At 34.9% G+C, this 22,234-nt stretch overlaps 4 protein-coding genes across 4 annotated transcripts; 3 read left to right on the top strand and 1 right to left on the bottom strand.

Annotated features, from left to right (window-relative positions):
• LOC109127366 lies at positions 405 to 856 on the bottom strand. The gene has a single exon (XM_019231987.1). The coding sequence runs from the start codon at positions 747 to 749 to the stop codon at positions 546 to 548; it is 204 nt and encodes a 67-aa protein (XP_019087532.1). The 5' UTR covers positions 750 to 856; the 3' UTR covers positions 405 to 545.
• Positions 8,364 to 12,101, top strand: LOC104725279 (CBS domain-containing protein CBSCBSPB5-like). The gene is made up of 15 exons (XM_010443911.2): positions 8,364 to 8,652; positions 8,757 to 8,930; positions 9,141 to 9,321; positions 9,397 to 9,529; positions 9,599 to 9,769; positions 9,891 to 9,969; positions 10,092 to 10,205; positions 10,298 to 10,364; positions 10,444 to 10,549; positions 10,624 to 10,682; positions 10,814 to 10,923; positions 11,006 to 11,124; positions 11,214 to 11,299; positions 11,389 to 11,478; positions 11,598 to 12,101. The coding sequence occupies exons 2-15, from the start codon at positions 8,779 to 8,781 to the stop codon at positions 11,775 to 11,777; spliced, it is 1,647 nt and encodes a 548-aa protein (XP_010442213.1). The 5' UTR covers positions 8,364 to 8,652; positions 8,757 to 8,778; the 3' UTR covers positions 11,778 to 12,101.
• On the top strand, positions 16,114 to 18,225 carry LOC104725270 (protein NUCLEAR FUSION DEFECTIVE 4-like). The gene is made up of 3 exons (XM_010443902.2): positions 16,114 to 16,495; positions 16,747 to 17,564; positions 17,669 to 18,225. The coding sequence occupies exons 1-3, from the start codon at positions 16,157 to 16,159 to the stop codon at positions 18,129 to 18,131; spliced, it is 1,620 nt and encodes a 539-aa protein (XP_010442204.1). The 5' UTR covers positions 16,114 to 16,156; the 3' UTR covers positions 18,132 to 18,225.
• On the top strand, positions 19,759 to 20,703 carry LOC104752401. Its single transcript, XM_010474526.1, has one exon. It carries the CDS (start codon positions 19,759 to 19,761, stop codon positions 20,701 to 20,703), a length of 945 nt encoding a protein of 314 aa, XP_010472828.1.

The following is a 22,234-nucleotide window of genomic DNA, read 5'->3' as shown; positions in this document are numbered from 1 at the left end:
TTCTATTGTGGTTAAAGGTTCATGCAAGATTTGCAACAAGTGATATCAGAACGTCATGTTTTTCAGTCATTAAAAAATTATAGCTATTTTTGTCATTGTTTTTGGCGAAAACATAAAACAGATGGCTGCTGAGATGTTCCAAAGAGATTCATATTATATACGCCTATGTTTGTTGCCCTGTCTTTTTAGGCCAAATTTTTAATAACATTTGAAATAATTATATACTCTTAACTTATCAAATTTCGTAATAAAAATGTATAATCGGTCAACTCTCCATTTTGTCATTACTCGAAATTTCGAAACAGATTTCTTATATGCATCGCAAGTTTTGTTTGTTCTTCTTCTTTGTTCATTTTGGTAAGTGAATTACACTTGATATCATTATAACGTACGGCACAAAACAATAGCATAATAATAATCACGTGAATAATATAGGAAAATATGGTACAACTGATAACAAAATGTCAAAAAAAGCATATATATATATATAGGTAAGAAAAAAAGAAGAAATATTTGTGTAATAAGTAAAAGATTACGTAGAATTATTAAGTGCCTGGAAAGTGGATGACGACGGTGAAGACAGTGACGAGGCCGAAGTAGATGAAGGCGTGGAGAAGGATTGAGTATCCGCTCGTTTCCATCTTCCCGAAGTCTACAAAGTGGTTGTTGCCCGGAACCTGAAACAACAATCCCGGCGTCAGAACCACAAACAAAACGGTCGCTACCACCGCCGCAACCCAATCCGACATGTTCCTATCCTTCTTTTGTATCCCAACGAAAGATAAAGAGAGAAAGAGGTTATATTAAAAAGAGAGGGAGAGAAAGAGAAGTTATATTACTTGCGTTGGTGATATTGAACCCTTGGGGTACGGTTGGTGAAATGGCATAAATAATACCTAGTGACTTGGTGTTACACGACAATAAATGTCGTGGTCAAACTGTTGGTCGTTGATGACTTGGTCTTTGGTTAATGTCCTGAGAGATTCGTTAGACGATGGTTGGGTGGTCTCTCTCATTTTCTAATATTGTTAATCACTTAAATCATTGGGTCTCCTTGACTAAAAGAAGTTCAAAATTTCATCGCACTGGGGTCTATACTAGTAGATAGGAACGAGATTCAAATTTTATTAACGAATATGAAAGAAGCACATTTTTCATGCGTTCAGAAGCGTTTTTTTTTTTTTTTTTGTAGCTTTCTATCATCAAGTCATCATACCCATAGATTATATAAACTACTTTTTTATAGTTTAGTTAATGTTAATGTTTTTTTAGTTCGATGAGGACATAAAAAGTGTTCCTGATGATCTATTGTAATTTTACTATGTCCGAAAACAGAAAGTGTAGGCCGTCTGGGAAAGATCAGAAGGCTCCTACACTGACCTTAGGTCCTTCATGTCTACCTGTGATCTCTATGATCTAAAGCATTCCGAAAATTTTCTATCCTGGCGAGGTAGCATTCACATGTGGTTAGATGCAGACTCGACAGATCAATGGCAAACAGTGATTGGGTCATGGCTTACCCTTCTGGAAGGAGTGAATATCTAAGATTCGAAGGATATGATCACCGTCCTCTTGTCACCTCTTTTGATTCTGTCAAAAAACACCGTAAGAGCCTCTTTCGATATGATCGAAGATTCAAAGACAATCCAGAAGTCAGCAACCTTATTCTTCAAGTCTGGAACTCGGAACCTGCTGCTCCCATTGACCACCGCCTGCATCTATGTAGAGTCGCTATCATCAGATGGAGTAAAGAACAATTATTAAACAGCAAAAAGGAGATTTTATCCCTTAGTGATCAGCTAGAAGAATCCATGTGCGATAATGAAGTGAGTCAGACTACCATCGACAACTTAAATCAGAAACTCACTTTAGCTTACAAACGGGAGGAAGAGTACTGGAAGCAACGCAATAGACAACTCTGGCTCACTCTTGGGGACAAGAACTCGGGATACTTTCATGCTGCGACCAAAACACGCAGAGCCATAAAAAATATATCAGTGTTAGAGTCAACCTCAAGAAACAAAGTGTATGAGGAATGTGAAATTGTCAAAACTATTTCTGAATACTTTCAGGATATTTTTACCTTGCAGGAGGGTGAAAGGTTAAATGTGGTCCAAGAAGCCCTTCAACCATGTATTACCCCTGAAATGAACAAAATGCTCATCGCCATGCCATCTTCGCTAGAGATTAAAAACGCCTGCTTTGACATTCATGCTGACAAAGCACCAGGACCAGATGGCTTTTCTGCGAGTTTCTTCCAGTCTAACTGGAGCACGGTAGGTGATACCGTCGTAGCAGAGGTTCAAACCTTTTTCATCTCCGGGATCCTACCACATAAGATAAACCATACACATGTAAGACTCATTCCAAAAACGACAACAGCTCAGAAAGTCTCCGATTACAGACCAATTGCCCTATGCTCAGTCTATTATAAAATCATTACAAAACTCCTTGCTAAAATACTCCAACCTGTTTTACATGACTGCATCTCTAAAAACCAATCAGCGTTTGTCCCTCAACGAGCCATCTCGGACAATGTGTTGATAACACATGAAGCTCTCCACTATCTAAAAACATCAGGAGCTGAGAAGAGGTGCTTTATGGATGTGAAAACAGACATGAGCAAGGTGTACGATAGACTCGAATGGGATTTCATAAAAGCAGCTTTAGAAAGGTTAGGTTTTCATCAAACCTGGATAGGATGGCTTATGCAATGCGTTACCACGGTCTCCTACTCCTTTCTAATTAATGACCAAGCAAAAGGCTTGGTAACTCCCCAACGTGGCATTAGACAAGGTGATCCCCTCTCTCCCTATCTCTTTATCATCTGTAGTGAGGTACTATCGGGTTTTTGCCTGAAAGCTCAAAGAGACGAAAACCTTATTGGCATACAAGTTGCAAAAGGAAGCCCCATAGATAAGCACTTACTTTTTGCAGACGATACCATGTTCTTCATCTGTTCTGATCAATAGAGTTGTCGTAAACTAAAAAGTATCCTGCACAAGTATGAAATTGCGTTGGGTCAGAAGATAAATCAGGCCAAATCATCTATTACTTTTTTCTGCAAAAACTCCACCTTTCAGGCGCACACAAGCAAAACAGCTTCTTGAAATACAAAAGAAGGGAGGGCAAGGCAAATATTTGGGACTACCTGAACTTTTTGGTAGAAAGAAAAAGGATTTATTTACCTCGATAGTCGATCGTATCAAGCAGAAAGCCCTCAGTTGGTCCTCGAGATTTCTCTCAATAGCTGGGAAGCTCACTATGATCAAATCGGTCCTGTCCGCGATGCCAACATACACCTTGTCTTGTTTCCACCTTCCCGGATCTCTTTGTAAGCGCATACAATCAGCACTCACAAGGTTTTGGTGGGACACAAGGACGACTAAGAAAAAGATGTCCTGGGTTGCATGGAAAAAGATCACAAAACCAACAAAATTAGGAGGGTTAGGAATCAGGGACATAAAACATTTCAACAGGGCACTCTTAGCCAAATTATGCTGGAGATTACTTACAAAGCCTCATACCCTTCTTGCAAAGGTCCTCCTAGGTAAATACTGCAGATCTTCATCCATCTTAGAATACAAGATACCACCATCAGCCTCCCATTGCTGGAGAAGCGTCTGTATGGGAAGAGATCTACTCCAATCCAACTTAGGAATGTTAATAGGTTCCGGAGCCTCCATCCCTATCTGGAGAACCCCGTGGCTTTCTCTTTCTACACCTATTGCCCCAATGGGCCCTCCCAATGAAGCTACACAGAATCTCATGGTAGCCGATCTCCTCCTGCCAAATACCAGAGAATGGACTGTGAACCTCATTAGACATATCCTACCTTCGTATGAAAAGGAAATCCGTCTTTTAAAACAAGTGTAAGAGGAGCAAAGGATATTTGGGCATGGTTACCTACAAAAGATGGTATCTACTCGCAAAGTCTGGTTATTTCGAGTCTACCAAGCCGGAGGATGAATTCAAAGCTTTGAGCCAGAGCAATCCTACCAGCATAGAAGCTTTCAACTGGCATAAGAGCATCTGGTCCCTCAAAACCTCCCCAAAAACCAAATTGCTTCTCTGGAAAGGTTTACAAAATGCCCTACCAGTTGGTGCTAACCTTCTATATCGTTATATAAGTGACTCTACGAAGTGCCCCCATTGCGATGGAGAAGAAACCATTCTGCATCTCTTCTTCCATTGTCCTTTCTCGACACGACTTTGGTCCCTACTTCCAGTGAAATCTATATTACAATTGGGAACCATCAGATCAATACAGGAAGGCATAGAAAAAGCAAATAATCTTATCTGCTTACCTCCGACCGGTGTTGGTATCAGACCTATTGCCCCTGGCTCCTTTGGTCAATCTGGACTACCCGCAACCAGTTAATTTTCAATAAGAAACACATCCCTGCTGAGGAAACTTTATCCATTGCCATGGCAAGAGCCAAAGAATGGCAGAAGGCACAGAGCCCCTCCCCCACTCCAATGTGAAACCCTATCACTACCAGGAAGCCTCCTGATCCCCCTAGTACCTTTCAATGCTTCACTGATGCCTCCTGGAAAGAAGACGGATCGGCGGGTTTCGGATGGATCATCAAAACCCCAGAAGATCAGATCAAGATCCGAGGTTCCGCCTCTTCAAATCACATACTCTCACCCTTGATGGCCGAAGCGGTAGCAACTCTAACTGCAGTTAAAGTTGCAACTGAATCGAACATCAGCTCCATATCATTCGCTTCCGACTCGCAATCGTTGGTCCAAGCTTTGAATCAGAAGATCCAGATCAAGGAACTTCACGGGACTCTTCACGATGTCTTTTCCCTCACCGATACTTTCGAGTTTGTCTCTTTTATTTTTATTCATAGGAGCCAAAACAAACAAGCGGATACTTTGGCTGGGAATGCGAAGGATCCCAAGATACGACCTGCTAAAAACACAAATATAAAACACCAAGTCTAAGAAAACTTTAAAAGAGTATAATACTGTGTGTTGGTTTTAAGCCATTCGATGTTGTAGAGAAAATCCGATCCCACACCAACTAACAACAATATCATTATAAAAAAAAATCACAGTTTAAGTTTTTTTTTTACCTTAAACTTACTTCTAAGTTTTGATATACCTTCCATAAACTGTATTGTCATACAAGAACTTCAAAGTTTTAATAAACCAAAAAAGGCACCTCACCCATTCAAAGAGTGTCAATATTAAAAGAGGACCTTGCTGGAGTAGAATCCTTCTATCCAAGAGGATCGTGATCAGGAAAACCTAACTCATATATAGTAATCGGTCACAACCCTGCTGGAGATGACAATTTGAATGAACCCATCCTGCCCCCAATTTACACCTCAGTAGTCCTGAACTTCAAATATGGGGATGCCTGTTTCTGGATAAACCCAAACACCCATGAGCAAAACAAGATGGCAATCGTCCTTTTCATTAGGGAGTTCATCAGGTTTTGGATTGTAGATGCCAGCTCCAAAAGTAGTGTAGTAACCCTTAGTTGAGAGTATACGGGCGGAAATCGGATAATGTTACAGAGCTAAAATAAAGAGTCTGTCAATTGAATACAAGAAACCGTACATATGTTCTCACCTTTTCAAAAAGCCTTGCCCTTGAACCAAAAGATATGTATTGATCTAATCACCTGCTAAACCGAACCGAAAGTAAAAAAGTTTGAATGATTTTATTTTTTCTTCCTTGACAAATTTCATTTGTTTTTTTTTCGAATCATTGGATCAATCGGTAGCTATACAGTAACAAATTGATCCTTAATGAGCAGAGAAAATCTTAGAAATGAGAGAAAGTCAATGCGGTGACCAATTGATTGTACATGTTAACATGGTGACCAATTGATTGTACAGTTGACTAGAAAAAATGAGGGATTAACCTAAAATTCACTAAATTTTAAATTTGAAGTGAAATCCTAAAAATAACCATCAAATGCAAGAGCTTGAAAACTATAACAAATGAACGGAAGAATAAGGTAAATAGTGTACATAGCATGTATAACATGGGACCTTACCTTTTAATTATGTTATTTTATAAGATTTTTGTACTAGTAAATAATGTAAATCAAGTTTTTATTTATTTATTTAGTTGTTCATCAAATTTGCTATTTAATAACAAAAAAACATACATCCGTTATTGCATTCATCTTACCTAGCTATATCATTGAATTTGAAATATTTTTCATGTTCACTGGTGATCTAGCTTTAGCATGTGTTTACTACAACAAACACAAAATAAAATCTTAGTAAATTTGCGATAGGAAATATAATGTATAATTTTTAATAGTAAAATTATTTGAAATAATCGATTAAAAATGTTATCACTTGAGAGACTATTTTATTTTTTCTATAATTATATGAACTACATTTTTTTCGTGATTGTAGAAAAGGCTAAAAACGAAAGAAAATGGTTAAACATGATTTATTTTGTGCATAATGGAAACATAGCAATCAGAAAAGACTGAAAAGTAACCTAATAAAGTACTGGTATTACTAGAAAATGATCACTTAAAATGATCGGCGTATTCTACCGTGAGCAAATGCAATCCCAAAGTTAGCATAATAGAGAGATAGTACATTGTTCATTCAGATAATGCTTTTGTTTCACCATTAATTATGATTTATGTGTTAGTCAATACTATTTTCACGTCTTTGACTAAAGATTATGTAACCAATCCTCTGCATATTAAAATATTTTTTTTGGTGTTAATGTGTGAGATTGTTCTCAGTTTATTTATTTATTTTTCATTTAATTAAACTCCACTATTCTTCTTTCCAAACACTTTAATTTCTTTATACTATAGGTTTTAAACTCAAGCTACGCATGAGTTTATTTAATATATTTACATAAAATTATATATAATTAATGATAGTTATGAAATATTATCTTATAAAAACTTTACATTACTATTAAGGCAATAATTTCATTGTAAATACACAATTAAAAAATATATGAAAATCAATTTTGTTTAAGAATCAAATTTGATCAAAAGAATCATAAACCAATTTTGTTTTCTCATATTCAATTGTGTTTAAGAATCAAATCTAATCAACTAAATCATGAACCAATTTTGCATTGCGTTTAGTTACTGCATCTGATTCATACGAACAACACCTTAATCTATGTAAATACTTAAGACCTAAAACAACATCTCTCGTTTACAAAAAAATTGTCCCAACAATGTAAGTACTAAATTAATCGAAATGTAAATTAGAAAAATGTACTAATGAGAGTTCTTGTTTCGAATTTTTGAAAAGGATTCTCTATAAAAACATAGGATTAAATTAAATAAAACTTTTAAATTTAGACGATTGATAAATCAAGTTTTCCTGCTCATTCGTAGTTGGAAGGATATGTCTTATTTATAGTGATTTTTGAACCATTTCTAAAACTTTTCTAGCCGATGTTGGCTATTATACATATTTCTTTTATTTCCATTGATCAAACTTTTTTCCTTTTCTTAATAATAGAGAAAACTGTTGTATATTTCAAAAATGTTAAATAATGAAATGGCTAATCTCTATTGGTTGTTTAAAATCCTATGTGGACAGCCTTAGAAGCTTACATCTCATACTTTTTATTAGTCTTGATTCGAAACACTAATTACTAATTGATATATATATATATATATATATATATATATTTACTAAACTTATCAAAATCAAATATTTTTATTTTTCAAATAAGAAAGCTTATAAATAGATATTTCATTTTTATTAAATGCATTTTTTCAGTTGGATGATTAAACAATATAAGCCTAATTTTACATGAATTTCAACACCAAATAATTTTCACATACATTATATAATTTTAAATTGAAACTATATATATATATATATATATATATATGTCTAACCTTATGAATGACGTAAAGGCTAATTACTTTGTATAATATAAATCACTAAAATATTTGAAAATCTAATTTATAAGATAATTTATACATAGTTTTTATAGACTAAAAAGTTTTGTTATTCCATCGTATTTAATATAACATTATTTCCGTTAAAAATATGTAAATGCACCTACCAAATTTGAGTTTTTTAAAAAACATTTTTTACAACAATTATATTTAATCTTTTTTTTTGTAACAAATATGAACTTTAATTCTTAGAATTGACAACCAAAATAATTTTTCTTTGAAAAAACACTTATTTGGGAAAAATATGACTAATGAAGAAATATGCCTTCTTATAAATATTTATTTCATAAAAAAAGGAAAATCTAGAAACCAATACTGACTCATTAATATGCAATCTGATCGATTATTTATTTTAATTTTCTTCCATAGAATTAAGGCAGACGTTCCAGTTTTGAGAGATATATTTTTTTTTTGTCAAACGTTTTGAGAGATATATTAGAGAAGAAAACAATGATACCGTCGTCGTTCCCGCCTGATAAATAATTACTCTCAAGGGCAAATATGTAGTTTTGTTCGATAACAGATTGGCAAATGAAGAAAAGTTCCATGTCCACCACCCATGGATTTTTTTAATAATTAAATTATTTTTTTCCTCTGGCAGATTGGGTTCTTGCTTTCCCTCTCGGTCTCCTCTTTTCGTATCGATCCTACAAAAATTTGCCATTTTGAATTTTCTTTTCTCTGTAAATTGATATATCTCCCAAAATTTTCCCAAGAGAAAAAATTATTTGGTAATGTTCCAATTGGGAAACTTTGTTTCGTTTATTCCAAAATTGCAACCATATTCAAAATCTGATGATTGTCTTTTTTTTTTTTTTTTTTTTTTTTTNTTCAGAATTTGATCGGAAAAAGTTGAAATGGCAAACCAAGGTGGTGGTCCTTCGAGAAAAAGTCTCTCGTTCTCTGGTAATTCATTTCAAGGGAGGAAGAAAGGTCCTGACAACGAAGGTGGTGGTGGTGGTTCTGACCTCCTCCCTCGGAGATCTCTCACATCTTCTCGTTCTTCCATGTAATCATTGATTACCTCTTAATAATTACATTTTGAGACAGTTTTATAAATGTTGGATTCATTAGGTGTGCGTCTTAGCTTTATTGGTATATTACTATACCTAAATGGCTTGGCTTCTGTATTGCAACCATGAGGATACTTGGTTTGTTGGCTATTTAATTTCAGATACATGTTTAAAAGTATATGTTTGCATGTTTTGTTTTTTTATAGAAGTTTGAGTGGGGAAAGGAGTGGAGAGAGAACTGTAAAGAGACTAAGGTTGTCTAAGGCCCTTACCGTACCCGATAGCACAACTTTATATGAAGCTTGCCGAAGGATGGCTGCACGTCGCGTTGATGCCTTATTGCTGACTGATTCTAATGCATTGCTTTGTGGGATCCTTACTGACAGGGTAAAAACTTTTTCATGACCAGTTTCACTCTCTTTTTGTAATTGGTGGCTTGAATAGATCTATTTACTTTTGAAGGACATAGCAACAAAAGTAATTGCTAAACAACTCAACCTTGAAGAAACACCTGTGTCTAAAGTTATGACCAAGAACCCTGTTTTTGTTTTGTCTGACACTATTGCTGTGGAAGCTCTTCAAAAGATGGTGCAAGGTTTGTGAAAACACATTTCTTTCTTCATATGTTCTTTTCCATGATATGAACTGACAAGTGGATCTGCAGGCAAATTTAGACATTTGCCGGTTGTAGAGAATGGAGAAGTTATTGCACTTCTCGATATTGCAAAGTGTTTGTATGATGCAATTGCTCGCATGGAAAGATCTGTTGAGAAGGGTAAGGCCATTGCTGCAGCTGTTGAAGGCGTTGAAAAGAACTGGGGTACATCTATCGCTGGTATATCTCCATTTTTGATTCCTTCACAACTGCAGAACAGCTTTAAATTGTCTTCTTTTGTATGCATAGGTTGTGTTTAAACATACAGTTATGTCTCTTATTGCGTCTTTTTTGGATACAGGACCAAATACTTTTATGGAGACACTTAGAGAACGAATATTCAAGCCTTCACTTTCAACTATAATTCCAGAGAATACAAAGTAGGTAATATCCCCCTTTAAAATCTGTGATCATTCACTTTGATCTTATTATTCTTAATACTTTTTTTTATTAAAGAGCAATGCAAAGCTTAACGAGTAAATTTGGAAATGAAAACATACAGAGTTTTAAAAGTTGGATTGGATGAGACGGTGTTAGGAGTAACCATGAAGATGGTTGAATATCAGTCAAGTGCAGCCATGGTGATGGTTGAAAACAAATTAGTAGGGATTCTGACGTAAGTGTCATATAAGCCTTTGTTCTGCTACTTTGGTTTTGTTTCAAACTTTTCTAGTGAAACTTTGATATTGAATAGTGATTTTGTGTTAGTTCAAAGGACATTTTGATGCGGGTGATAGCCCAAAACCTTCCTCAAGAGACAACTACCGTGGAGAAGGTACTGTTTTCCTTAAGTCATCCCTTCCTTAAGAGTTAAATCAATTCTCATTTCCTGTCTCTGTTGATTCTTTATATAGGTTATGACTCAGAATCCAGAATCTGCAACTGTTGATATGGCTATTGTTGATGCCTTGCATATCATGCATAATGGAAAATTTCTGCATCTTCCTGTTTTAGATAAAGGTAACAAAACGTCCGCAAAAAAGTTTGAAAACATTGTTATTTCAACACTTGACTAATGTTGATATTTCAAACAGATGGAGATGTTGTCGCTGTGATTGATGTGATCCACATAACTAATGCTGCCGTTACTACGGTAAAACTTTTTTCCTTTATTATTCTCTTCTAGTTGAAGTCGGAAACATGAGACAAGATCGATAAACAATCCTGCCATTCTTGTTGAGAATCTTGTTTTGTTATAAGCTCTCGTACTTCCTTTTTGACAAGGCTGGGAGTACGGCTGGAATAAATAATGAGACAGCAAACTCAATGATGCAAAAGTTTTGGGATTCTGCTATGGCTTTGTCTCCTAACGAAGATGGAGATGAAACTAGGAGGTTTCTACTATTGTTCCTTTGAACCATTTAGTTTTGACCATAGGCTGGTTTCTTAAACTGAACCATGTACATGATTTGGCAGTGAGGAAGAGTCGTTGAAATTATCTTCGGAGATAGAAGGGACAAAATCATTCTCATATCCTAATACATTTGCTTTCAAACTCCAAGATAAAAAGGGACGAATGCATAGATTTATGTGTGGTACGTTAACTCATAACACTTGAAAAATAGGGCACCTTTTATGCCAATGCTGCAGAGTCCGTTAACCTTATTTTACTTTCTAATTATAGAAACACAGAGCTTGACAACTCTGATAACAGCAATCCTACAAAGGATGGGGGATGACATTGAGCCTGATAACTTGCCTCAGATAATGGTACATAATTATTATTCGAAAACTTTTTAAACAAACGAGAAGAGGAAAAGTTCTGCTTCTTATCTTGACATGTTTTGTGGTGTGTATAGTACGAAGATGAAGACAATGACAAAGTCGTTTTAGCATCAGATAATGATCTTGGAGCTGCTGTAGAACACGCAAAATCAATAGGCTGGAAGGTAATAAATTGTAGATCCATTCTATTTGGTTCAAGAACGTGCTTATTTTTTCGGTTTGGTTAATATGGATTTTGTGTTAAAGAAGTTTCTATTTTGGTTTGGGATTCCAAACGGTGCAGGGTTTGAAATTGCATCTGGACCACACAGAAGAGAGAGGGCACATGAGAGGTTTAAGCGCAGTGGATATGGACTACGACCAGTCAAACTCATGGGCAGCCGCTTACAAGACGGTGGCAGCCGGGGCTGCTCTTGCTGCTGGACTTGGAGTTTTGGTGTACCTTAAACGCCACTCAAACTAACAGATTCTTTTTTGGGAGGTACAAAGTTGAATGCTTTTGCAAACCAATTTTTCAAACCAAAGCTTGCGAAGTAGACCTCTTCATTAATTCGTGTTTGTTGTTTTGAACTTGTTGCTCATCTTGATTCTTATTTGTTTTTCGACCTTACACATGAATTGTATATAAATAAGTGAACATTTATTTGTATTGACGGTGATTTTTTTTTTTTTTAAGGTTGATTTGGTAAATGTTTGGACATTTCAAAAGTTTATATTTTCTTCATAAGTTTGATATGTAAGAGCATTTGGTCAAGAGAGAACAACACCGACGTTTCTCTTATTTATGAGCCTTTTGAAAGCAAAGAGAGATTGTTTGTAAATGTGGAACTTTGTATTATTATTTCAGCTCAAAGTTTACAATGCAGCTCTTGGCTTATTTATACACTCGAACATAAACCCTAGTGCTTACAGACACTTGTCACGATTAGTTTACACATATTGAATCCAAGGGTTGTGAAACGATTTGACAGCTTGATGATTGGCTGATCATTTAACTGCTTTAGTTGTACGGCCTGCACACGCGGCTACCTCCTTCCCTTTGTTGAGCTTATCTTTAGCTGATGCTTTCTCATACGCAGCTTCCTCCTTTGTTCCTTTAGTTTTGTCTTGCAGTGAAGCTGTCTCGGTTTTGTCTTTTGGTGAAGGGATAGCCATTGGACTTTTTCAACCTTGGTGGGTTTTGCATTCTTGTTTATACGGCCCATTTCTTCCTTTGTCGAATTGACGTCATTTTGCGTCTTTGCTGGAGTTGGAGCAAGCAAATACTCTGTTTCCAGTGGAGGCTTCATTCTGATGTTGCTAACATGTTAATAGGTAATAGATAATTTCTCCTCTTTCTAAGAGTCTCTGGAACTTCTCTGTCTTCTCTGGAATAGGTAGAATAGTACCACCAAAACCTAAAGGCAAGGCCAATGCTAAGGCCAACACTGCAGCACCGAAGGCTAAGGCTAGGACCACTGCACCCAAGCCTAAGTTTAAGGCCGCATCACCTAAGCCTAAGGCCGCAACACCCAAGCCTAAAGTCGCATCACCAGCACCACCAAGGCATAAGGTCAAGGGTCACAGGGATCGCAAATACTTCTTTTATAGAGGCGATAAAAGCAAGTTGGTCCTAAAGGTCTTGAAACAATCCTGGAATGAATGCTATGCCATTGCCACTACTAGGCATTTGGATGCTTTGTGTAGGCTAGAGGGGTTGTTAGGCGATGATGAGTTCTTGTCTATTCAAGAAGTGATAAACTTGATGCCTAGGGGAAAATTAACAAAGGGTGCTATGAACAATTTAGATGCGTTGACAGACGTTTTTGACAAAGGAACCGTCTTAGAGAGTGTTAACCTTCTCACTTTTCACTATTCAACTACAGCAAAAGCACCTGCAACCGATGTCAAAAGGTACAAAGCTGTAGTCACACGGGAACTGAATGATAGCTATCCAAAAACTGATGGTGAAACCGGTGAAGAAGATATATTTGAAAAGTATCTGGAAGAGTCTGCCAGATTGTTACCAACAGCGGCTCGTCTACTCGGTGTAAAAAAAAGTATTTGACAGTATCAAAGGGTAAACAGTCTATCTTCCTCCTGAATCGTCTAAGGAAGAATATGGTCACATGTTACTTATCACAGGATTTGGTATATGCTTGAATCCATCCAGTTTACATGATTCGTTTCTATTCTAAATAATGATTCATACCTATAAAATGTAACTATGTTGACTCTATATCTTATCATCCTTAATTTTGACGTCATTACATTAGTTGATCGAGATAAGCGACTCTCTTATTTTTCTAAACATGTGCCAATAAAAAATGGAAGGTTGTAAAGAATTGAGGCCGGAGAGTTTGGAACTTTACATGATTTTACGTTTTTTCTTCTAACGCTCGAGGTATGCAAAAAGAATAGTTTGTGGATAACATCATTATGCTTTCTTAAAAACAATTATATATATATATATATATATATATATATATATATAAAGAATAAACTAAAAATAATTTTGCTGAATTCTCAACGTCTCTCATTTTTCTCCTATATGCATTTAGTCCATCATAAAAGTGTCCAAAAGCATTGTAATCATGTTTAGAAGATTGTGCAACCGTTGTTCAAGACAATGTTGCTCATAATCTTGCGATACTATGTTTAGGCCATGACTATTTAAAAATTTAAAATGAACTTTTACATATTGTGTTTTGCATTTACATGCTTATAATATTGTAATCAAATCTCATAGATGCATAAAACATAGTCATAACTCATAAAACAAAAGGGAAAAAGAGAGGTAATATAATCTAAGAAGGTAAATAAGTTAGTTACCATAATTTATGTGTAGGAGAGTTTGTAAACTTACTTAATAATTTCTTCTTTTTAGAAAATAATCAATACTTTTAAATCGTTGAAAATTGATTTTATATTTACAGTTACTTTATTAAAAAGTTACATTTACTCATTACAACCATTCGTTCGATACTCAATTAAGATCACTTTATCATAACAGTTTTTTTTTTACTAATAATATAAATATCAATAACTGTTATGATGATTGCAACTATTTATCACAATTCTTTATAAATTATCTTATATTTATAATACATTAAACAATATTTTTGGCAAGATTGCCTCGATTTTTTGCCATAATATTTTTTTTATCATAAACAATACTTTTAGTTTTTATGTTGATGGTTGTGTTTGACTAACACTCTATATTTAATATTTATGTAGTTTTAATACTACTTATTATTTTTTTCCTTTTTAAATAATTTTAATTTTATTAGGATCACATACTCTTACACAATTCTTTTACTTTCAAATAAATTTATAATATATAATTTTAATTTTTGTTTTAAATACTTTCGCGAGTCTGATCCTAGTATAAATGTATAATAATAATTATCCATCAAAAGAATTTTAAAGACATCTATATCTATATATACATTTTCCAAGTACATTTAGCAAATAAATCCTGAAGTTGCCATCTATTTACAAGACTGCCATTATATTAAATATTTTTTAATTTACTATTTATTTAATTATGATAAGGTTTTCGATTTTATAAACAATTATTCTTCCATAATCGTAACTTTCCAAAAAAATCGGAACTATATTATTTACATTAAATACTAATTTAATAATTAATTAAATAAATATAAATTTCCTAAATTTGAAAAAAAAATTCTCCTTAATCAAAGTAATAATGTGTGATTCTTAGCATATTCCTTAATAAAACTGATTACACAGATTTTTCTCGTAATTAGTTGTTAACTAAAATATTATTGTCTTAGAGAAGAAAGCACCCTATAAATATTTTACACATAAACGAGAATTATCATCACCAATTACATAACACCTACAGCTTACTGAAAACCATTTGAACATTGATTTTGAGCTTAGGGATCAAACGTGACCTTAGCACACTATTTGGTTTTTTCTACATTCATGTTGTTGATACATTTATCATATTTTCTGATTTTCAATACTAATATTTTGACGTAGTGATGAGAGAATGGCGTGACAGGAGTTGCAGCGGTTGACATGTGGGTGGGCGAACAATTTGACTATGATTATAATTCCAACACATGTGCTTGGGACAAACAGTGTGGCCATTATACTCAGGTTGTGTGGAGAAACACTGAAAAGTTGGGATGTGCAAAAGTGAGATGCAAGAATGGTCAAACCTTCATCACTTGCAACTACGATCCTCCCATTAACTGGGTTGGCGAGTGGTCTTACTGAAAAAAACTCCATTTAAATGCTTACAAATCATATATGTATTGTTCAGTTATACGAATCATCTATCATGGAACTAATAAAGATTGGTTTGTCCGGTCCGGTCCTCTTTGTACCATATATGTGTAGTATATACGTGGATTTTTATAATGGAACAAAAAATGCAATTAGAGAACTATACACGGAAAATTTTTTAACACATCTTTCTAATCAAATATTAATAAAATTATCTCATTTTATTTTAACTAATAACAATAATAGACGTGCATATGATTTATTTAAAATTATATTGTTTCACATATATAAAAAAAATTGGTGATTACGGGTGATAACCAATATAAAACTGAATATATATATAAAAAAATTAATACAAATTAATTTTTATATATTTTAAATTAAGAAATATAGTCCCGTGCAAAATTTTATTTTTTCTGTTTTTTATGAGAATTTATTTTTATGTTTACAATTAGTTTATATTTACATTGTAATGCAAAATTATATCTTTGTCCACACGGATTTTTTGAATTGCTTTTTGTTATTTTATTCTCATTTCTCAAAATGATCTTTGTTTGATTTCATTAGTTTAAATTTCATACTTGTTTTTTCCTGAGGCCATTGACTATGCCTTGTTGGCGTCACAAACTTGAGCTCCTAGCCAACGACCGATGGCTAGTCTTCGTCTGTGCCATGTGGATCCAATCCGTCGCCGGCGTCGGTTATTTATTCGGCGGCTCTATGTCTCCGGCGATCAAGACATCCCTTGGTTACAATCAGAAACAAATCGCTCTACTCGGCGTTGCTAAGAACCTCGGTGACGCAATTGGATTCGTCTCCGGTGCTTTATCTGAGGTCTCACCTTCCTGGGTGGTTCTAATCGTCGGTGCAACCCAGAACCTTATCGGCTACGGTGTCGTTTGGCTAGTCGTCACTGGTCAATTGCCTAATTTGCCTCTCTGGATGGTTAGAGATGATTCAATTTTTGCATCAACACATTCGTTTTCTTGGTTTAAGTAATTGTGATGCTCTTGACCAATTTTGATTTGTGGTATACTTAGATTTGTAATCGGTTATAGCATTAAGTTGATTCCACATTTGATCTCATTCCACACTGGGGACTTGCTTGCTTTAGCAAGCACTTGATTTAATGTTCTTGATTCTGGTTTTGTAAACTATATATAGAAAGTAACACTTTTTTTCTTTTGTTCATATAGTTGTTTGTTGCTATATTCGTGGGAACAAATGGAGAAACTTACTACAATACAGCATCGCTTGTGTCATGTATTCATAACTTCCCGGAGAGCCGTGGTCCTGTTGTTGGAATCTTGAAAGGCTTTTCTGGTTTGAGTGGAGCAATCTTGACTCAGGTTTACTTGATGTTCAACCCTTCTCATGATTCTTCGGTTATTCTCATGGTTGCTCTTGGACCACCAGTAGTGGTTCTTGCTCTGCTATTCATTGTTAGACCCGTTGATGAAAGGAGTTGCAGAACGAACTTGCGTTCTGATGATTTACGGTTCCTGGCTATTTACGGTTTTTGTGTTGTTCTTGCTGTATATTTACTAGGATTGTTGGTACTTCAGAGTCTTGTTGATATATCTCAAACTACTATCACAACCTCTGGAGCCATCCTTGTCGTTTTCATGGTTGTTCCAGTTCTTGTCCCTTTTTCATCGGTTTTTACCTCGGGTAATAGTGTCACCTTAGTGAAGTCCCAAGAAGGAACTTCCAATGTGGATCAGCATGAGGTTAAAACTTTAATTGAGAGAAGTGACATACTGCCGGAGAAGAAAAGAGCACCGTGTATAGGAGAAGATTTCACCTTGCTACAAGCTTTGGGACAAGCTGACTTCTGGCTTATATTTATGTCTCTGGTTCTAGGTGTAGGTTCGGGGATAACGGTTATAGACAATCTTGGTCAGATTTGTTATTCCCTCGGGTATAACAACACCAAGATATTTGTCTCACTGATCAGCATCTCCAATTTTCTCGGCCGTGTTGCTGGTGGCTACTTCTCTGAGCTAATCATACGGTACAATACCCTAAAACCATTTCACTTTCACATCAAACATATTATGTTATAGATGCAACTCTGTTTCTTACTGACGTTTTCATCTCTTTCTTCCTCTTGACAAGAAAATTCTCACTTCCAAGAACATTGGCAATGTCTGCGGTTCAGATGATAATGTCTTTAGGGCTTATCTACTATGCAATAGACTGGCCCGGGAAGATCTACGTAGTGACCATTGTAATAGGAATGGGTTACGGCGCTCATTGGGCCATCGCTCCTGCTTCAGTCTCCGACATTTTTGGCTTGAAGAGCTTTGGTTCTCTCTATAATTTCCAGATTACAGCTTTGCCTATAGGGTCGTTTGTTTTCTCAGGTGTGATTGCTAGTAACATCTATGACTACTACGCCAGAAAGCAAGCTGGAACCACCACAGAGACTGAGTCGCTCGTCTGCACGGGCACAGTTTGTTATTCAGTCACGTGCGGTCTCATGTCCATGGTGTGTCTAATGGCTATGGTGTTTAGTTTGAGTGTTGTTTATAGGACTAGGAAGTTTTACTTGAGGATTCACCGAGTCTCAAAGACTTAAAGATTGTGCAATTGTCATTTAGATCTTTCGAAGATTTATATGTAAGCAATTTCTACAAGCTTCGGTTCCATCAAACATGCCTAATTAGAGTTCATATTTGTTTCAATGTGATATTAAAAGATAATTAGTCAAAAGAGTTTAATGCGTTTAGACAGTTTTGTGTGTTATGATAATTGTGTTTAGACATCTTAAATGTCCACATTCCATAGTTTTACCCTTTGAAAATCTTTGTGGATAACTAATTTGAAACATGATTGGTTCCTAGAACAATTACTTACCCTAACGACCAATTAGGAGACAGATTTTTAAAACTAAAATATTGCCACTTAATAATTTTAATAGAGAAAGAAAAAAATCTTTTACATTTAGGAGAAATAATAAAAATATACTTTTTCGAATACGGTCGTCCTTACTTTGACCATAATTAGCCATATTAAAAAGTAACTTAAAAAAATGAAAAAAAAACATAAATAAATATCTTGTTACAGTTTACAGAGAAACAAACAAGTCTTTAATTTGTTCAAAGGTTTTTTTTTTTATCAAGCAAAAAGAGAAATAAATCCAACACATATATACTATAAATTGATTAATTTAGACAAACACTAATTGCAGATTTTGAGAATGGAAATAATTTAAAATTGAGCACTGGAAACTTTGACTAGATACATTTTGTAATAACTAGTAATAAAATCATGGTACATTTTTACCATAAAGAAAAAAAATATGCTGTTCGAAGCTCTATAAATTGAGCTTCTTCATCTAGTAATCTAAGGAAGAAGCATAAACAAAATCACCGACAAGTCTAAAGCTGTTCTTTTCTTGGTTCTCCTCGACGTAGAGGTATGTATAAATATATACTTTCATCACATACGTTACAGTGCATCATTCTTTTCTCAGTTATGTTATGTAATATGATATGAATATCTCTCTTTTGATAGGTGGTTTTTGGTGTTTGGCTCTTCAGATTAACTGTGTGGAGAAGTAAAGGTATCGAAATTTTACTTTAGTTTTGATTTTCGTGTTTTAATCTCTTCTCCTTCGTTTTGATAACGGGTTGCTGTTATCCAGTTTGTGAATTCCTGACTAATTTTGTGTGTTCGATCGTATCACCTTTCCTAGTCTTAAACATATTTATATACATGTTCATAAACGCTTAGTGTTTTCAGATATTTATTAGTTTCAATTTTAGAGACATGCATCAATATTTTCGGATCTAACTAAACATGTTTTTGAAACCCGAATCTGTTTTCATGAGTTCGTGATTTTACTATGTAACGAACTTTCACGCGCAAATTTTATAAATTTTCAACGAACTTTCGCCCACAAACTTATTGTAGATTTTCCAGATTTGGCATGGGTTGCTTATTGAAGTGTTTATGTTCATCTTTAGATCTGGACATCTATATTTGAAACAGATCTTAAGGAAAATATATATTAATTAGAAGAACAATATTGTTGGATTTTAAATTTCATGATTTATCTATAACGAATTTTAGGGCGCAAACAATCTAGTTGGACTCTAAATTTCATGATTGATCCATAACGAATTTTGGTTCAACTTACGTTTTCATTGATTTGTAATTGACTGAGTTATATTCTCTCTTATTGGTTCAACTTTGTTCAAGAAATGGACGATATCGACATGTTCCTACAAAATATCCGCAAAAATAGAGGCAGACTCGAGAATACTCCAAATATGATTGGAGGTGCTTCTGCTGAAAAGGCTTGGAATGGAATCAAACTACGCCTTAAGAAGACTGCATCTACCTCTCAAGACAATAACGGTGGTGCTGTTGGTGCTGTTGATGCTGAAGAGATAAGCCCTCTTCGATCTAAGTTTGTTCTAGATAATGATTTCTATGACTTTGACAAGGACCGAGTTGAAGGTTCGTTTAAAGAGAACGAAGTATGGGCTGCTTATGGTGGTGTTGATGGAATGCCCCGACTCTATGCACTGGTGCATAGTGTTGTCTCTCAAGAACCGTTCAACTTGAGTATTTCTTGGCTGGATATTACCAACGATGAGGAACCGGCTACAATGAAGTGGGTTGATTCAGGTTTTTCCAAGACAAGCGGACGCTTCTCAATCGGGGAACGCATGATCAACACCAAAGCTCTCAAGCTATTCTCACATAGACTCAAGTGTACAAAAGATGCTGAAGGGTTTATTCACATCTATCCTACGAAAGGTGATGTTTGGGCTTTGTATACAAACTGGTCACCATCTTGGGGAGACGAAGATGATTGGGACGATGATGAAGAAGAGTGGAACGAGTTTGAAGTCGTTGAAGTGGTTGAAGACTTCGATACGGAAGTAGGTGTAATGGTTTTGCCATTAGTGAAGGTCCCTGGATTCAAAGCTGTCTTTCGTCGCGATTCTGATCAGTTGGCATTCTCAGTCAAAGATCTGCTCAAGTTCTCACATCAGGTGGTCTATCACAGGCTCACTGGTCAGGAAGGTGAGAATGTTCCAGAAGATTGTTTGGAGCTTGATCCAGCAGCTTTGTCACGGGAGCTTTGCGGGGATCTCTCCGAGGACGAGCTTCTCACTGAGGACGAGATGAGTGAATAGGAGGATTAAGTCAAGGTTGTCACCGGAGTCTGATACCCTGTTTTATCTTTGCTTTTTATATTTGATTCAAGAAACTACAGTGAAGCTGAGTCAGTATCGATTTTGTATTGATTCAGTGAATTTATCTTTACTTTTAATTTTTTTTTTTGGATGTTGTTTGATGCTCCTAGCATATGGGTGTATCTTGAAGCAGGGTTTTTCAGATTGTAATGAGATTTTGATCTTATGTTTTCTCTATCATTTTAAAACTCATATCTCCATATATGCATACTACACTAGAAAGTAAGCCAGAGTGCCATCCCCACCGGTCACCATAGAGATTGAGTCGCTCATCTATACTGTCTCGGTGTGTTATTTGTCGTTTCAATGTCTCATGTCCATGTTGTGTCTAATAACAATGGTGTTTAGTTTGAGTGTGGTTTGTAGGACGACGATGTTTTAATTGAGGCTTCACCGAGTCTCAAAGACTTGAAGATAATGTAAGATATATTTGTAAGCAATTTCTTCAATATAGATCAATAATAGGAAATGTGAACGCAATTTCTAAACTGGAGCCCACGTTATAGAATAGAAGGTAACTAGATTAAGACTCGTGCTAGAGCACATGTTGAAATTTGTTTTATTTATATTGTAATTTTTATATAAAATATAATTTATGTGATTGTTTTTTAAAATTTTGTTTTGGCTAAAACATTATGCAATAAAATCACATGCTAAATATGAAGGCTTGAAAAAGACATATATTTTGTAAGTATTATATTGTAATATTTCTAGATAATTACCCGTGCTATAACACTGGTTAAATTTTATTTCGTAATCTATCTTGTAACCCACTATTTAACTTGTAACCAATCAATCTATCAATTTCATAATCTATCTTTGGTTAACGTTGTGGTCTATCGATAAAATCTGTGGAAAATAAATTTGTAGTAATTTATTTAAAGATCTTTGGAAACAAAGTGATATAGGACTAAAATCTTCCGAATATACAGTTTGAAATATCCATGATTTTATTTGTTACCATTAATATATCAATTATCAATTTGGAATATCCCTAATATTTAGGTGTAACCGATTAATATTAATATATAGATTAATCTATAATCTATTTGTAACCATTTGTAACCATTTATTAAAAATATAAAGTCTACAAAAACTATGCTGTGTACTTCTTTTTTATTAAAAAGGGGATATTAAAATATAATAATTAGCATAAATAGTTAAATAACCATCTTGTTTACTCATATCCTGTTTTAATTTATATTTGGAAGCGAAATACGTCACAACACCCACAAATCAAATTTCCGGTTTGGATGTCGATAAACACCAAAAAACGATGTCGATCGACACCATTTAGCGGTTTGTGCTAGGGCTGTTTCTAATTTCTCCTTTTTGGCTCGGTTTAGTGGAAAACCCTAGAGCTCGAATATTTAAGGAGAAAATCCAAGGCTCTTGTTTCTTTTAGCCACTTTTCGTCCTCCAAAGAGTTTGAGAAGAGAGAAATAGTTTCTTGTGAGTTTCCTGAGAGTTC

The sequence above is a fragment of the Camelina sativa genome, chromosome 2, assembly GCF_000633955.1.
Source record: "Camelina sativa cultivar DH55 chromosome 2, Cs, whole genome shotgun sequence".
Taxonomy (NCBI): domain Eukaryota; kingdom Viridiplantae; phylum Streptophyta; class Magnoliopsida; order Brassicales; family Brassicaceae; genus Camelina; species Camelina sativa.
The sequence above is the reverse complement of the archived record's forward strand: the minus strand, read 5'-3'. Positions and strand labels throughout refer to the sequence as shown.

What these genes read in the sequence shown, in the direction of transcription:
- LOC104752401 (XM_010474526.1), top strand. Translation starts at nt 19,759, where the DNA reads ATGGACGATATCGACATGTTCCTACAAAATATCCGCAAAAATAGAGGC.
- LOC104725279 (XM_010443911.2), top strand. Translation starts at nt 8,779, where the DNA reads ATGGCAAACCAAGGTGGTGGTCCTTCGAGAAAAAGTCTCTCGTTCTCT. An exon ending in ACATCTTCTCGTTCTTCCAT is followed by an intron (nt 8,931 to 9,140) that starts GTAATCATTGAT and finishes GTTTTTTTATAG; the next exon opens with AAGTTTGAGTGGGGAAAGGA. An exon ending in AAATTAGTAGGGATTCTGAC is followed by an intron (nt 10,206 to 10,297) that starts GTAAGTGTCATA and finishes ATTTTGTGTTAG; the next exon opens with TTCAAAGGACATTTTGATGC.
- LOC104725270 (XM_010443902.2), top strand. Translation starts at nt 16,157, where the DNA reads ATGCCTTGTTGGCGTCACAAACTTGAGCTCCTAGCCAACGACCGATGG. An exon ending in CTAATTTGCCTCTCTGGATG is followed by an intron (nt 16,496 to 16,746) that starts GTTAGAGATGAT and finishes TTGTTCATATAG; the next exon opens with TTGTTTGTTGCTATATTCGT. An exon ending in TTCTCTGAGCTAATCATACG is followed by an intron (nt 17,565 to 17,668) that starts GTACAATACCCT and finishes CCTCTTGACAAG; the next exon opens with AAAATTCTCACTTCCAAGAA.
- LOC109127366 (XM_019231987.1), bottom strand. Translation starts at nt 749, where the DNA reads ATGTCGGATTGGGTTGCGGCGGTGGTAGCGACCGTTTTGTTTGTGGTT.